The sequence below is a fragment of the Pseudonaja textilis genome, chromosome 6 (genome assembly GCF_049901715.1).
Source record: "Pseudonaja textilis isolate UNSWEBS1 chromosome 6, rPseTex1.2, whole genome shotgun sequence".
Taxonomy (NCBI): domain Eukaryota; kingdom Metazoa; phylum Chordata; class Lepidosauria; order Squamata; family Elapidae; genus Pseudonaja; species Pseudonaja textilis.
In genome coordinates, this window is record NC_141995.1 from 14,287,924 (window position 1) to 14,304,626 (window position 16,703).

General features: G+C 37.5%; 1 protein-coding gene across 1 annotated transcript in view; it reads left to right on the forward strand.

Annotated features, from left to right (window-relative positions):
* GRID2 (glutamate ionotropic receptor delta type subunit 2) overlaps positions 1 to 16,703 on the forward strand; it is a 1,009,897-nt gene that overhangs the window by 779,945 nt on the left and 213,249 nt on the right. Inside the window, exon 10 of the mRNA XM_087935906.1 lies at positions 8,283 to 8,480. Coding sequence (XP_087792032.1) covers positions 8,283 to 8,480 — 198 coding nt within the window. The remainder of the gene's footprint in view (positions 1 to 8,282; positions 8,481 to 16,703) is intronic.

A 16,703-nucleotide genomic window follows, 5' to 3' on the forward strand; every position in this document is an offset into this window, starting at 1 on the left:
TTAGAAAACTCAGGATCCATATAACTTTCTAATTAGATCACCCTGAATAAAATGGAAAGGAGCTGAAAAACCTTTTTTATTGTAGAAAATGTGTTTGGAAATGTCAACACAAACTTTCCAAATGCCTACTAAATAATGAATCACCAAAAATGCACTCGTGCGTAAAGGAAAGTAGCACCACAATAAAAACACATTGAGATTTAGTAATTTCAATAAAAATGACAATTAAAAACATCATAAAAGATTTAGTGCACAATTTTATGTGATGCCAGAAGGGCATTTTCATTTATTTCATTTTATTATCAGAATATCCTCTTTAATATGGGTATTTCAAATGTGGGATGCCACAGCTGAGAAGGTCCTTTCTTTAGACACTATTTACCTACTGTTTAAAAAAATGGGAAGAATGTCACTAGGGGCCGGAAATATTGAATGTAATATCCATGCATTTTTATGCAAGAATGAAATATACAGTATTTCAAACATTCTAGTCCTAAAAAAAAAAAAAAATTCTTGTAAAAGCCAATGTAAAGCTAAGAAATCCTCAGGCTTAACTTCTGGTGACTTTATGGACACATCCCTTAAAAAAAACCACACCAGGAAATACAACTTCAGCAACAGAGTGGTCAATGCCTGGAATACTCTATCTGACTCTGTGGTTTCTTCCCCAAACCCCTAAAACTTCAACCCAAACCCCAAAAACTTCAACCCCATTCCTAAGAGGTCTTTAAGGGGCATGCATAAGCACACCAACATGCCTACCATCCCTGTCCTAATGTTCCTTTTTATTCGTATCCATTTCATGTATTAATAATCAGGTTTATACTTATATATGTTATCTAATACATGCTCGACAAATAAATAAATAAAATTAAAAAATATCCATTATTTTACCTGGTAATAATAAATGAGTAGTTTGTCCTTGTATATTCCGTCAGATATTATTTTTTTTTCAAATACTCCTGCTTGGGATTTCTTGCAGGTCTCCTGTCCAATTACTATGCATACCTGTTCTTCCTGAGCTTTTCCTAGATCAGCCATGGCTGGCTAAGTGCTGCCACCACTGTGATTAAGCTGTTTAAAAAATAATAAACCATGCTTTCAGTTTTACTAGAAACCAATTTTCACCTGAAACTTTACGACAATGAAGGGAGAAGTTAGCTTCACTTAGCAGTGTTTTAACCTACATTTCTAAACAATCTTCAGAAACATCCCTATGTGCAGGGTAGATTTGATTTGAATTTGGAGTGACCCAGATCTAAGATATTTATGTCACTCTAAGAAGAACTACAAATCATGGTGACATAGTGAAAATTATCATAGCGCTTTGATTTAATTTTCTCTATTCTGTTTGGAGAATGTACATGTAGACCAACTTGAGGTGTGTTAACTTCAGAGGTTGTGTTCAGCAGGTTCTGACCAGTTCTGGAGAACCAGTAGCGGAAATTTGAGTAGTTCAGAGAACTGGCAGACATCACCTCTGACTGGCCCCACCCCCAACTATCTCCAGCACCCGAGTCCCAGCTGACCAGGTGGGTCTTCTTTTGTTGCCCTGCACAGGAGAACGGAACTGGAAAGCAGGTTAGTGGGGTGGGGAGGGGAGGGAATGGGATTTTGCAGTAACCTTCCCCCAGGAGTAGGGAGGGAATAGAGATTTTATAGTATCCTTCCCCTGGAGTGGGGTGGGAATGGAGTTTTTACAGTATCCTTTCCCTGCCATGCTCACCAAGCCACACCCACTAAGCATGTCACGCCCATCAAGCCATGCCCACAAAACTGGTAGTAAAAAAAATAATAATCCCACCACTGATTAACTTCCATTCAAACTTCCCTCCATCTCAGAACCAAAGGGTAGCCAGAGAGGGTGTCCTCATTTGTCTCCAGTTTAATCTCTTCTCTCCTATATCTGTGCAACAAATATAATAGCGATAGCACTTAGACCTATATACCACTTCACAATGTTTTACAGCCTCTCTAAGCGGTTTTACAAAGTCAGCCTATTGCCCCCAACAATTTGGGTCATAATTTTACTCACCTTGGAAGGATGGATGGCTGAGTTAGCCTTGAGCCTGGTGAGATTCGATCTGCCAAGCTGCAGGCAGCCAGCAGGCAGCAGAAATAGACTGCAGTACTGCACTCTAACCACTGCGCCACTGCGGCTCATTTAAAATGATGATATTTTGAACCACAGTTTTATCATTTGCAGGTGCCAGACAGTTTGCAGTGGACAAAGCAAAATAAAAGATGATTTCTGGGATATTTGAACAAAATACATTTAAATTTAAATACAAATTACTTGTGCGTCTAATACCACTTGGACAAAGAGTGTTCTTTCCTTTCCTTTTTTCTTTTCTTTTTTCTTTTCTTATTTCAATATAAAATACTCATTTAAAAGTGCTGCTCTGAGATTCTACATATGTGTATATTACCTTGTTACTTGTTTCCTAACATAGGTCTATGAAAACATGACTCTTCTGGTTCCTCACCAGGGATGTAAAAATTGAAGTCAGCAAAATATCTTTTCTGCTTATTCTCTGTAGCCCAACAAGAATATCAGTGAAGCTAAGTTTCCTAACTGAATGTATACTCAATGGATTAGGAGATGATTATATTGGGGAAATTTTATGGAGATCTGCCGCTCAATTTTTTGCTATGGATTGCCTTTTTAAAAATCCTTCCTATCATGCATGATTTTACTAGTTTTATCAGGGGAGGTCTACTTTTTAAACTTCATCATTTTCAAGCATATGAGATAATGAAATAGCTACCCTTTAACACCTGCAGTTGATCAGAATCTACTATTAGTGAGAGCTGTCCACTTTAACAGGCACAAAACAATGTCACAGTGCTGTGACAAATGGTCTTGAGCCAATTTTCATTCAAAGATTATTTCAAGAAAAGTTTCCTAAAAGTACTTTGAAGCTATCAGTATAACGATGGGTTCATTAGTGCCATCCTTTCTTTAGTCATTTATTTATTTTATGAAAAGCAGTATTAGTAAACAATGTGGTGAAAAGAATAGCTAAGTCTTATGTCTTCTGAAACTCTGTGGAAATAATCTTTGCCCTGACCTTCTGAGGGCCCTAAAGAAACAAGCTATGGATTTGGTACTCTAGACAAAAAACATTGAAGAATATGTTGCCTCTGACAGGACTGTGGAGAGCACAATATTGAAGGTTACATGGTCTGAGATAAATCTCAACAAGATGGCTTTACATCAGGATCTAAGGCCAACTATGGGTGTAGACCAGACTTTGCAAGACCAGATTAATGCCTTAGCTACTCTATCTCAGACTGTTATTACCCTTGAATATACAGAGTCCCTGAACTTTTTGAAGCCTCATGGTTGATAAACTATGTTACCTATAGAACCATTATCCTCTGGATGTGAGAAAACTGGAGAAGAAGCTATAACTTAAACCTCAGATAGTAAAGAAAGATGTGCAGGATGTTTTCCGAATTGGAGTGACATGGAATATATAGAACTGAATTCCAGAAATGTAATTCTCTTAACCATTTTCAGAAAATCAAGGAAAAATGCTAAGGCAAATACATAAGTGTATTGTGACATAAGAGTTGACTTCAGCTGATACAGGGAGGGAGGGGAAGAGGGGGAGAGGAGGGGAGGGGAGGGGAGGGGAGGGAGGGAGGGAGGGAGGAAGGAAGGAAGGAAGGAAGGAAGGAAGGAAGGAAGGAAGGAAGGAAGGAGAAGGAACAAGGGGTCAATCTAGTCTCCAAAGCACCTGAAGCAGGGGTGGGATTCAAATTTGTTAACAACTAGTTCTGTGTGTGTGGCTTAGTTGGTGATCATGTTATTGGCTGGATGTGGCCAACTCAATATCACTCACATAGAGGCACGCATCTCCTCGCCTGGCCTCTCATGACTGTGGGGATGCTGCAACAGTCATAAGTGTGGAAAAAGGGTCATAAGTCACTTTTTTCAGTGCCATTATAACTTTGAATGGTCACTCCACACAAGCAAAGTACCAGCAAAGGAGGGGAAAAAAACTCCAGAGACATTCCTAAGACAGGAAGTCTAGTCCTGCCAAGAATGTAATAAGGGTTAACGGAGAGGCGGTTTCTGTAAGCAACACCAGAATGTTTCCTTCCTGCCTTCCTTACAGGATTAGGCCAATAATTTCTTCCAACAACCGGTTCTTCGAACTGCTTAGAATGTTAACAACCAGTTCTAGAGAATAGGGGCGAACTGGTAGAATCCCACCCCTGACCTGAAGAGAAGACAAGAAGTAATGGATGGAAACTAATCAAGGGGAGAACCAACGTAGAACTAAGGATAAATTTTCTGATAATTAATCAGTGGAACCAGTTGTCTCCAGAAGTTGTAAGTGCTCCAACACTGGAGATTTTAAAGAAGAGATTGGAAAACCATTTGTCTAAAATGGGATAGGGTTTCCTGCTTAAGCAGGAGATTAGATTAAAAGATCTTCCAACACTGGTATTCTGTTGGAAGGTAGGTAGGTAGGTAGGTAGGTAGGTAGGAAGGAAGGAAGGAAGGAAGGAAGGAAGGAAGGAAGGAAGGAAGGAAGGAAGGAAGGAAGGAAGGAAGGAAATAAATGTGTTTATTTCTGGTTTCTCATTTATGTATATAGTTTTACAGAATAACTTTTGTTACTGCATCCTAACTGGAGAAACTTTTGCTAGAATGGCTCTTTCCTTTTTTTCAGAATTTATCCTTCATTTCTAACTATGGACAGATTGTGTGCAAGCCTCAAGATATGGAATTTTCAATAGAGCTATTTGGTCATTACAGAAATGACCATATTAATGAGCATTCTTTGCAAAATTCCAAGCACAAAAAAAATCTGCAATGTGTACTTCCCCTGGAGCTTAACATCTGCAGTGAACATTTGGATGCTCTGAAAAATGAAAGATAATAAATCAGCTCAAGAGTTGAAAAGTCATCTATTTCATGCTTCAGCAAAATGTTAATACCCTAACAGTTTGGGGATCTTTAATTTGTAGCTAGCTGTTGTGGGTAGAAGTTACCCCTAAGTTCTTCACCTGCCTACTTTTGTCTTTGGTTTCCTCAAAGTTGAGCATAAGCAGTGAAGCCTTTTCAAAAGCTTTCTTATAAATCAGAGGAGCAACTAGTGGTCACTTTTAACTTCCTAAATTCAAATTCTGAACTATTAACTGTTAGTATCTAATATCGCAACAAGGGATATAAGAATAAGTCTTTCCTTATGTGAAGATCATCATTTGAGTCACTCTTTTTCTAAACAGATCTAAGAAATACTGTACACAATGCATCGAATTTTAACAGAAGAGGGAAATACAAAATGTGCACAATAGTGCAGTTCCTTCTCTCTCTCTGACTCTCTCCATCTCTTTCTCTCTTTTTCTGTCTCTCTGTGTCTGTCTGTCTCTGTGTCTCTGTCTCTGTCTGTCTGTCTGTCTGTCTGTCTCTCTCTCTCTCTCTCTCTCTCTCTCTCTCTCAATACTTCTATTAACTGTACCATATAAGATTTATTTAACAGGAAAATAAGCTATCTTATATCGTTCTAAATCAAAATATATTTTGATTGAAGGATATTATGTATAATATCCTTGCTGTTCAGTGTTGCAATAACTCTATCAGTCATTTGACTATTTGTATACTCTGTGTATAAAAACGAAGTGTGGAAATTTTAGTTCCCTAAATTCTGTGCTAAGCTTGCATCACATATGTGATTTAAAATATAGCTGGGTGATTATTACATGCCTTTCTTGAATAATGTCTTCAGAAAGGCAGGAGTCCTTGAATTAAGTGTTGATAACGTTGTCACAAAAACATCCACAGCTCTACTGAAAATAGATTTTACCGATAATTCTGAATTTGGAAACTAGAAACTTAAATATAAAAACTGAATATTGCAAGATGGGCAATTCAATACATGCAGAGACCTACTGAATAATGTGAAAAGTTCCTTAATTACTAGAGTAGAAGCTGTGGTTTGTCGGCTATGGAAATTAAGATAAAATTAAGATAATACCCTGATGGACAGCCTTGAAAGCAGTTCCTTAAGCATAGGTGGATTAGCTACTTAGAAAACTGTGGTACAAGCTGTGTAGTAGAGGGGTTTTATTTATTTATTTATTTGTTTGTTTGTTTATTTGTCAAACATTTACAAGAAAACAAGTATAAGTATGAACATAAACAGGAACAAAGGGAGTAAATACAGATAAATGGGGACAGTAAGACTGGTGCGCTTATGTACGCCCCCTTTAAGGACCTCTTAAGAATGGTGTGAGGTCCACAGTAGACAGTTTGAGGTTGAAGCTGTGAGGGCTTGAGGCTGTAACAATGGAGTCGGGTAGGGCATTCCAGGCATTGACCACTCTGTTGCTGAAGTCATATTTTCTGCAATCAAGTTTGGAGTGGATTACCTTAAGTTTGTATCGGTTGTTTGCCTGTGTATTTTTGTGATTGAAGCTGAAGAAGTTGTTGATAGGCAAGATGTTATAGCAGACAGTTTTGTGAACTATGCTAAGATTGGACTGCAGGTGATGCAGTTCCAGATTGTCCAGGCCCAAAATTTCAAGCCTGGAGGCATAGGGAATTTTACTGGATTCCTGGGACACAGCTTCTAACTTTGTTCTTGGTTTGGACAACAACGACAGTTGGTGATTTCACAAAAGCAAATTCCATCTTAGCAGTTATTGGGAAGGACCTGGAAATAAAGTTACCAATATAATTACACATCTCAAAGTGGACACAATAGAGGAAAGAAGATATTGTACATCAAAACTGATTAAGGGTCTGAAGCAGTTCATCTACAACACAGGCTATAATATTGGGGATCTTGGTTTACAGACAATGCAGTTGAGGGGAAACAACATATGGACATTATTATGATGTGAAAGTAAGAGAGAAGAAAGTTCTCCATTCTAACGAAGTTACAGTAGAATCACTCATGTGGACAGATGGGTTCCAATAAAGGGAACTCTTTTTTTATTCAACCCATAGAATTTGATGTCCTCAAATGTATAAAAGCCACCACTAGATTATATGAAGAAGATATAAATTAAGGGGGGATAGGGCTAATAAATAAGTCTTTTAATTGGTAGCCATTGACAGGCCTATTCCTCTATTAATTAATAAACTATTACTAATTAAATATTAATGTATTGATACTTTATTGATTGATGGATAAATTGATGGAAAATAGACCTGGCAATCGATACCAGTTCAAGATACTGAATCGTAGGCAGCATACCTTAAATATCAATTCCTAGTGGACCTCAGGAATTGTTGCCCTTCTCTGCAAGCCTATGCTTTTTCCAGATGCATTTTATTTGATTATTGTGAACCTTGTTATACATAAGTCTTGGCTTGATCCAGCAGGGCTGCATAACAATAACATAACTATGCCTTCAATATATAGCATGAGAAGGATGGTCATGAATTAGTACAGAAATAACCTTCATCAACTCTTGTCACTTATATAATTCTAATTGTATGCCTTAACTTGTGGCTCTGAATGAGGATGTATAGTTCCATTTTCATGAAAAAATGCATTTGGTAAGTTTAATTCCATTCTTATTTTCTCTGTCCAGAAATGCATGCTTCTTCATAACAACCCCACTCCAGAGAATTGGAATATATACTTCAGTGTAATGGGCCATAGTCCCGCAAAGCATAGTGCCATACTCTTTAACTTCATATTATGAAACATGCTTTCCAAGAAAATTAAACTGTAAACGGTACTATTAACAATGTTATTTTTAAAAAATATTTTATTGAACTTTTTCACATTTAGAAACAACAACACATAAAGCAACAACACATATAAAAACAACATATTTACAGTCTTCACAGTGATTTGACATCAACATTTCCATTTAAGTCAGTATATACATATTTACATTATTTTTTATTTCTACAGTCTAACTAATTGTATTATTTTTCCCATACCATATAGTATTCCATGTCTCCCCTATCTTGCAATTCTTTTTACTGGGATCTAGTAAAACACATTGCTACTCATTTGAAGTACTGCTATTTGACCATCAAAAATGGAGTAAGTCATTCTACCTCTAGACTTGAACTGCCTTACAATACGTAACAGGGAATATCTTCTGTGTTACATAAAATAGAAATAATGGCCTACAGTTGACAACTTGGAAACACCAGAATCTATCAATAAGCACTCAAAGTTTTACAAGTTTAAAAAGGAAATGAGAGGAGGAAACTGGGGTAAAGAATAATGAAAAAAATGTTTGAAAATATGAATGTCCTTTGCCCTAAGTGTCTTTCTTTTCCTTTCTTATTCTATGTATAGGAGGAACCATTTGTGATGGTGTCAGAAAATGTTCTGGGCAAACCAAAGAAATATCAGGGTTTCTCAATTGATGTCCTGGAATCTTTATCTACTTACCTTGGCTTCACATATGAAATTTATGTTGCACCTGATCAAAAATATGGACTTCCACTGGAGAATGGGACTTGGAACGGACTGATTGGAGAACTAATATTAAAGGTAAGGGGATTCCTAACCACTTAGAACATATAGTGGGCAACTGCATGTACATAACTTTAATTACCTAATTAGTTCTAGTCATTAGTTAAAGTCCAAATAAAATGAGATTCAATTAAATATTACTGAAATTAATTGAATTCTGAATGTTTCTGCTTTAGTTCTTCATAATATTCCCAACTGAACGAAGATATTGTAACTATAATTACCATAATAAAATGGAAATAAAATAGAACAGTAATTAGAGCACATTTAACTTTAAAAAGATCAATAAAATGGACAACCCATTATATATCTGTACGGGTATTGCAGCAAGTCAGATTATTCTTAATACAGTTCAAAAATATTTCTCCATAGTAATTGCGAATCATTTATTTTTACTTAATAAAATAAATAAATTCCAGTAATTATCTTTCAATATGCAGATAAAAAAGCATCTTGGGGAGGTTGAGAACAATTAACCAATGGAATGCTTGCCTTCAGAAGGAGTGGCTTCTCCATCACTGGAGGCTTTTAAGAAGAAACTGGACAACCACTTGTCTGGAATCGTATAGACTTTGGGGGGGGGGATTGGACTAAAAGACCCCCAGGCTCCCTTACAACTCTGTTATTATCTTCTGTTCAGTTATAGTCTAGGCACAATAGGAAGAATCAGATTTATAATCTGCATTTTGTGTCCAATTGTTCCTACTCAAGGAGGATTAAAATAGAGTCTGTGAGCTAATTTACTCTCAGTGCAAGCATTAAAGTAACTGATGGCTGGTTAGGCTTTCCCCTCATCAAGATGAAAGTTGAATAGAAGTTGCAAGGAGGTGGAAGGTGCTTCTAAAATAGGGCTGTGTAACAGCTGACAAAAGGAAAGTTGAATGAAGAGTTGAATTAATAAACTCGCCTCCCCCATTTCTTGTTTCTTACACCACTGCCAAGTGAAAAGGAAATTTTGGGACAATTTGTTTTCTTCTAATCTTAGGATTATTATAATCAGGTCCTAGTCATTCATAATGCCATCATCCATTAGAATAAGAGCATGGCTATCAATCACTAGGTCTCATTTTTTTATATCTTTCCAGCCATTTTTTGTGTTGGAATGTCCTCCTGTTCATTTTTTGGATTTGTATTATCCTTGCAATAGATAATATTTTTTTTAAAAAATTATGGGTTTGGTCAATTGAGGCTTTCACAGACATCATAGAGCAGGGCTGTCAAACTCGCGGCCTGTGGGCCGGATGCGTCACACTCAAAGGGGGAAAAAGTCATGAAATGTCACATGACGATGCTGTGACGATGCGAGTTTGACATTCCTGTTGTAGAGTAACCATGGTGGTGCAGTAGTTAGACTGCATTATTGCAGGCTAACTCTGCTCACTGCCAGAAGTTTGATCCTGATTGGTTGAAGGTTGACTCAGTCTTCCATTCTTCCAAGGACAGTAAAATGGAAAGCCAGATTGTTGGGGGAAATCAGCTGACTTTGTTATCTACTCAGAGAGGGCTGTAAAGAACTATAAAGCATTATATAAGTCTAAGAACTACTGCTATTGCTATGCTAACAGCCTTGGTCCTATCTACTGATCCACATGCAGAATTTCCTGCAAACACTAAGGACAGTACCAATCAGTTACAGATTTTGGCACATTCACAATCCAGTTTTACCCAATATGTGCTATTGCTATTCTGTGCAAGCTAATATAGAAAGTACAGTGCAATATAAATACATTGTTGATCACAATCCCACAAACTAGGAAGTATATGCAATATACCAATACACATTCAGAATATAATGTACAGATTTAAACACATATGTGTAGAATGCATTTACAAATGCAGTGGTTATATAGCAATAGTAAGTAGACTTATATACCACTTCACAGTGCTTTACAGCCATCTCTAAACAGTTTACAGAGTCAGCATATTGCCCCCAACAATCTAGGTCTTCATTTTACCAACTTTGGAAGGATGGAAAGCTGAGTCAATCTTGAGCCAGTGGGAACTGAACTGCTGAACTACTGGCAGCCGGAAGTCAAGAGATGTAGCCTGCAATACTGCATTCTAACCACTGCACCACCATGGCTCATATAATTTGGAGGTTTTAAAAAAGATGTATTCACAAGTCTTCCCCCCATCTCCATGCCAATTATAATTTTAAAAGGACATACTTCATAGAAATATCACAGCGAAAATTCTGAGAACTAGATTTCCTAGCATTGTCTTTTAAAAAATGGGGGAATAAAAATGTAATTTCCTGCCACTACAAGCCTGGGAATTAAATCTGCATAATTCCAGCAGTTTCAGAACAGACAGAGCTGGGAAGTTATTGGGTAGGAAACAACATTTGGGTCTTTGGAGAATCTTGAGGAAAATATTGCAGTTTTTATCAAGGTACCAGCTGGATTCCCATTTCATACTAAACTATTGTTCCATTATGGAAGTAGCAATTGTCTGGATTCATATCACAGGGCCTAGCTTGCAGAGATAGAAAACAAAATAAAAAGGGTCCTTTGGGCTTAGTATTTATACAAGTATTAGTATTTCTTATTTGTTTCTTCCTTTCCGAATATCCAAATTGATTCAAAATGGTGAAAGGTGCATTCTTTTTCTACATCTGGTGTGCATAATCAACTTGCATCCAATGTAATAAGAAATTGCCCTGAAGTCAAGGGAATGTTGTACAAATCAGTATCTCCCCTCTCCCCATTCCCTGTGATTTAATTATCAAGAATTCCAGCTCTACAATATGTGTAGTTAGCTTCCTACAATTCTTCTTACAGTGTGACTCAGTTAGCTTGAAGGACTGACACAGTTTTTTCTGACAGTGTATAGTAATACACCTTACTAGACACATGAATAGTACGAAATTTCTATATTTCCTAAGAATGAATAGCTGAGGTACCTTTACCTGTTTTGAAATGGATATGTCCAGTTGTGTATTCCATAATGACATGGACCTCATTCCCACAATACACATTAATAGCACTGTAAGCCAGCAGAACAGAGCAGCCAATTTTCACAGCATTTTGTTCGTCCCACTGGATGGATTCTTCTCAAGTGGCAGTGGTTCTTCTCTTGAACCACAGTAACCCATGATTTTCTGAAAGGAAGCGGAGAAGTGAGGACTGTGAAATGCTGGTTTGTCAGAAACAATGTAACGAATCAATAAGGATACCGCTCAATATTCTTGTGAAAAGCACCCATTGGTGCCACCCAAGGGGTGAGGACCGCTGGGCCTAGTGAATATGGCTATGTCTGAAGTCACTTAGAAGTTGGGTTCAGCTTGTTTTGTTTGTAATAATCATTAAGCCTTTTTTTCCAATCTGGGCATCCTGCATTTTCAATCTAAGCTATTTCAAGATGTGGGGACTCCCAGAATTCCCCAGCCAGCCATGCTTCCAATATTTGAGGGACTGTCACAGAGAGGTGTGTGGTCAACCTAAGCTCCAGACCACCTGAAGGCAGGACAAGAAGTAACAGGTGTCAGATCATTAAAAATAGACCCAACCTAGAAATAAGGAAAAATTTCCTGACAGTGAGAACAAGTAATCAGTGGAATGGCTTGCCTTCACAGGTTGGGAATAGCAATAGCAATACCACTTAGACTTATATACCACTTTATCGTGCTTTACAGCCCTCTCTAAGTGGTTTACAGAGTCAGCGTATTGCCCCCAACAATTGGGTCCTCATTTTACCCACCTTGAAGGATGGAAGGCTGAGTCAATCTTGAGCCTGGTGAGATTTGATCTTCCAAATTGCAGTAGGAGTTGATTGCAGTACTGCACTCTAACCACTGCACCACTGAGGTTTTTAAGAAGAAATTGGACAACAATTTGTCAGAAATGGTTTAGGGTCTCCTGCTTGAGCAGGTGGTTGGACTAGAAGACCTCCAAGGTCCCAATCTATTTTCTGATGTTCTGATGTTATCTAATGCTATGTGATCCAATGTGTGCTTGTGCAGTCATTAATCCTATCCCTACAATAGGCAGAAACACAACATCACAGAAAGGAAGCATATCAATCTTCATAAGAATGTTTAATATGTCAGGGGAACACATAAGTAGGGTAAACCAATCTTAGGTAGAAGAAGTGTGATTTTAATAGGTTAGCACATTTTATAAATAATGCACAGCATGGGTAGCTGTGAATAAGGTAAAAGGTATATGATCAACATAATTTTTTTAATGCATGATGAATTCATAAAACCATCCTCCTCTAATTAATTCTGCCAATTAAATAATATTTCAGTCAATACTGGAAATAATAATAATATATTCCATGATCATTTCATATTTGATCCTCTGTGTGTGTGTGTGTGTGTGTGTGTGTGTGTGTGTGTGTGTGTTCATAATCTTGACTGAATCCTAAAGAACTGAAGAAATTGTGCCATCTCAATTAATAGTTAATATAATCTTAACAGTGTGTTTAAAACAAGAGTTGGGCAGGATTGTTTGTGTCCATTCTGGCCCCCAAGGACAGAAACTGTTTGGTAAGAATAAAATAATTCTTTTAGAAAATTGTTTCTGCAGAAGTGATAATGCTGGGGAGGGAAAGGTTGTATGAAGTGATGACCTGTCTGGCATTGACATGAACGGCACATTTTATCACCTAGCTAAACTATCAGCCCATCCGAGGTCTTCTGGAATGGTAAGGCTAATGTTGTTTGGACTTAATTCTCCTTAATCTCTTTGATGAGTTCAGCCAACAACTTTAATATGGTACCTTGAGAATAATATAATACATATCTGCTGATTTATGAATATAATTAGGAATTCAGCTAAATCCTCAGCACTCTGATTGTGGGCTCAGGTAAATTCAGTTAGATCCTGGGTCTAATCTTTATATTTTGCATAACTGGGTCAGGTTTAAGTCTCTCAACAATAATGAATGGATGCCAGGCTAACTCTTACGGATACTAGACCAAGCATTTAATTCCAATAGGAATTGGACCAGCAAAGCTTAACATACCACTTTCTTTGGGCCATCCTACTTTTTTGTGACCTGACTATCTCTGTGGCATTGTGTCTCACCATACATTACTTTTGTGCTTCTACAAACTAATTAATGTAGCCATCAAGCCACAGCATGACAAGAAGTCTTGCTCAGAAGGAGACAAGGTTTTCCAATGTGTTCTGCCTAAACTGTGTGCCAGATCTCAGAGAAAGCAAAAATATGCTGTCCTGCAAGAAAAGGTCAAAGTACAGTCTTCTATGATCAAAGAGAGAGAGATGTCTATAGCGATTCTCAATCATCCAGGTCATGGTTGTCCCAAAGATACTTTTTCAAAAGGCAACTGTGGTCAGAGTTTTGCAACATAAATTCAGCACCAGAAAAATAAACAGATGACTGAAGCTTCATTTAATTTCTTTATAAATATAGTATCAGTAAATTTTACAATACCAGTTGCAGATTTCTCCAACATGGAGCAAACTCAAACAGAAACAGACATGCTACAGGTTCAGAGCAGAACTCTAGTTTTCAGCAAGCAAGTTAGTTTCTCTTTCACTTTAGAGCTGAGTACAGAACAGAGATAAACCACGCCCAGATTCTCTCTTTAAGTTTCAGCTCTATTCCAGTTCATGAATATACTCTGACAAACTGGACTTTCTTTGTTTTTCCTTGAAGAAGTTTTGCTTCCCATCCAAGAAGCTTCTTCAGAGGGAAACATATGACACCACCTATCTCCTGTTTACAACATAGTCCTTTCAGCAGTTCCAAAAAGGATCTACACCCATTTGCCCTATTCAGTTGACTCTGAGGGCAGAAATAAACTTCCAAGTGGCCTCAACGACTCTCAGAGAGAGTGCTAACAACCAGATGACTGCAAGGAATATAAATCCTTCCATTCTCCAACATTCAGCCAGAACTTAAGAAGCTTCTTGGGTGAGAAGTGAATATCTTAAAGGAAAAACAAAGAAAGTCCAGTTGCCTTTTGAAAAAGCACCTTTGGGATCCCAAAGAGTTCTGCCAGGTCTATTCCTCTCATGATAAGGGTTAACTCTTAAAAGAAGCCAAGCTCAATAACCAGGTATTCCAACCCTCCTGGAACCCATCAGTGATCAGAGGAAGAAAATCAAATGGAGAACTAAAGAAAGAGAACTTAAGTTTCAGTTGTAACAGGATACTTTCTTCATTATTTCAAGAAGCAGAACATCCATCAATTTGCTTGATGCCTGCTCTCTTGTCTTTTTTTCACCCAGCTATCTCTTTCTAAATAAAGATGCAGTGCAAATATTACAGCAAAGATATCTTACTGAAATTTGACAGAATTGGTCTCCTCTAAAGTACCTTCTTTGTTATTTATATGCCACTCTACAAATAAAAATAGCTGCATGAATTTTAATACTTCCTCATTATAACTGATGGGCAATTTCCTTTGCTTTTGCATATCTCAGAATGGCTGGAGTTTAATTGGTTTGCCCTCAAACCTTGAAGTACATACTTGAACTGAACTATATCATCTTCAAGTCTTAGATTTCCTATCTGAATTGTTTCAAGGCTGCTTTCCATAGATCTAATAATTAATCCCTGTATATCTTATAAATTTCCCTGATTGTGACCTTACAAAAATAATTCACAAGCAATTTTTAGAAACTTTCTGGAGACCCCATCCAAAATTGTGGGGATTAGAATTAAGACTCCCTTCCTTCAATATTGTGCATTCTGGATTAATGAAAGAAATATCCAACAGTCAAGACCCAATGTCTCTGCTCTAGTATGACTCCAAATTGTTTGGTAAACATTTGTGCTTGCCCTGTTGGTGCTTGCAGCTTAAAATGCACATAATCCTGAAATCTAGATTCACTGATAGATCACAGTGCTTTTTTTCCCCCAACTACAGAAGAGATTATTGTAAATTTAGAAAGACTAGAGATCAGGGACACAGTGGTACAGTGGCTAAGACACTAAGCTTGTCGATCAAAAAGGTTGGCAGTTCAGCAGTTCGAAACCCTAGCACCATGTAATGGAGTGAGCTCCTGTTACTTGTCCCAGTTTCTGCCAACCTAGCAGTTCGAAAGCATGTAAAAATGCAAGTAGAAAAATAGGGACCACTTTGGTGGGAAGGCTCTGTGTGCCTTCGGCGTTTAGTCATGCTGGCCCCATGACCACCGAGATGTCTTTGGACAGCGCTGGCTCTTCAGCTTTGTAACAGAGATGAGCACCGCCCCCTAGAACCAGAAACGACTAGGATGTATGTGCAAGAGAACCTTTACCTTTAGAGAACAGGAGAAAGGAATGAATATTTATGAAAACTAGAAAATAAGGTGAAGATAGATTTAATGGGCTAGAAGGCATTTTAGTCTTCTTAGATTTTGGTCATCAGTGTACTCATAGGCTACTTTGCAACCCAATAAGAATTTAGTGAAAAAGTACCATTAGCACAAGCCAATAAAGAAATTACAAACAGATTTTTAATTCATGATTGAAAGGTGAAAATTTATCAAAGGTTTGATGTAACATAAGTGCCTTAATCTCTTCTCTAAAAATGATCAAAGCTGGGACCAATAAATCCTTCTTCATAAGGTAGTCATTGACCTACAACAGTTCATTTAGTGACCAAAGTTATGATACTGAAAAAGAGACTTATGACTGCTTTTCACATTTATGACCATTGTCACATCTGACTCATATTTATGATGGTTACAGTGTACCACCAGGGATATATGATCACTTTTTGAGACCTTCTGACAAGCAAAGTCAATGGTGAAGCCAGATTCACTCAACCATGTTACGAATTTAACAACTGCAGTGATTCACTTAACAAATGTGGCAAGAAAGGTTGTAAAATGGGGCATAACTAACTTGACAACTGTCTCTTTTGGCAACAGAAATTTTGGGATCAATTGTGACTGTAAGTCGAGGACTACCTAAAGTTGGGATACCATGGTAGAAAACCTGTTTTTCATTCAGTCCATTTTTCTGTGGGAGGAAAGAACCCAACTTCTGAAGACAAATTCAAATTTACAAGTTTGTTTACAGGAAATGGTCCTTCAAATAGTTTGGTCCCGTATCACATAGAGCAATATAAGTTAATCACCATCATGGTAGAAATTGGGAACTGATTCTAATGCTGAAAAATATCTTCTGTGTTGCTCATATAAAGCCCATTCCCTAATAATTTTTAATTGCTATGTTCTTCCATTGTTTTGGCATTCTTCATATACTGGCCCCAGTTCCCATATGAAAGTTCAAGATTATCTTTATTTCTCCACTCTGTTTACAGCAGACTATACCTCTGTA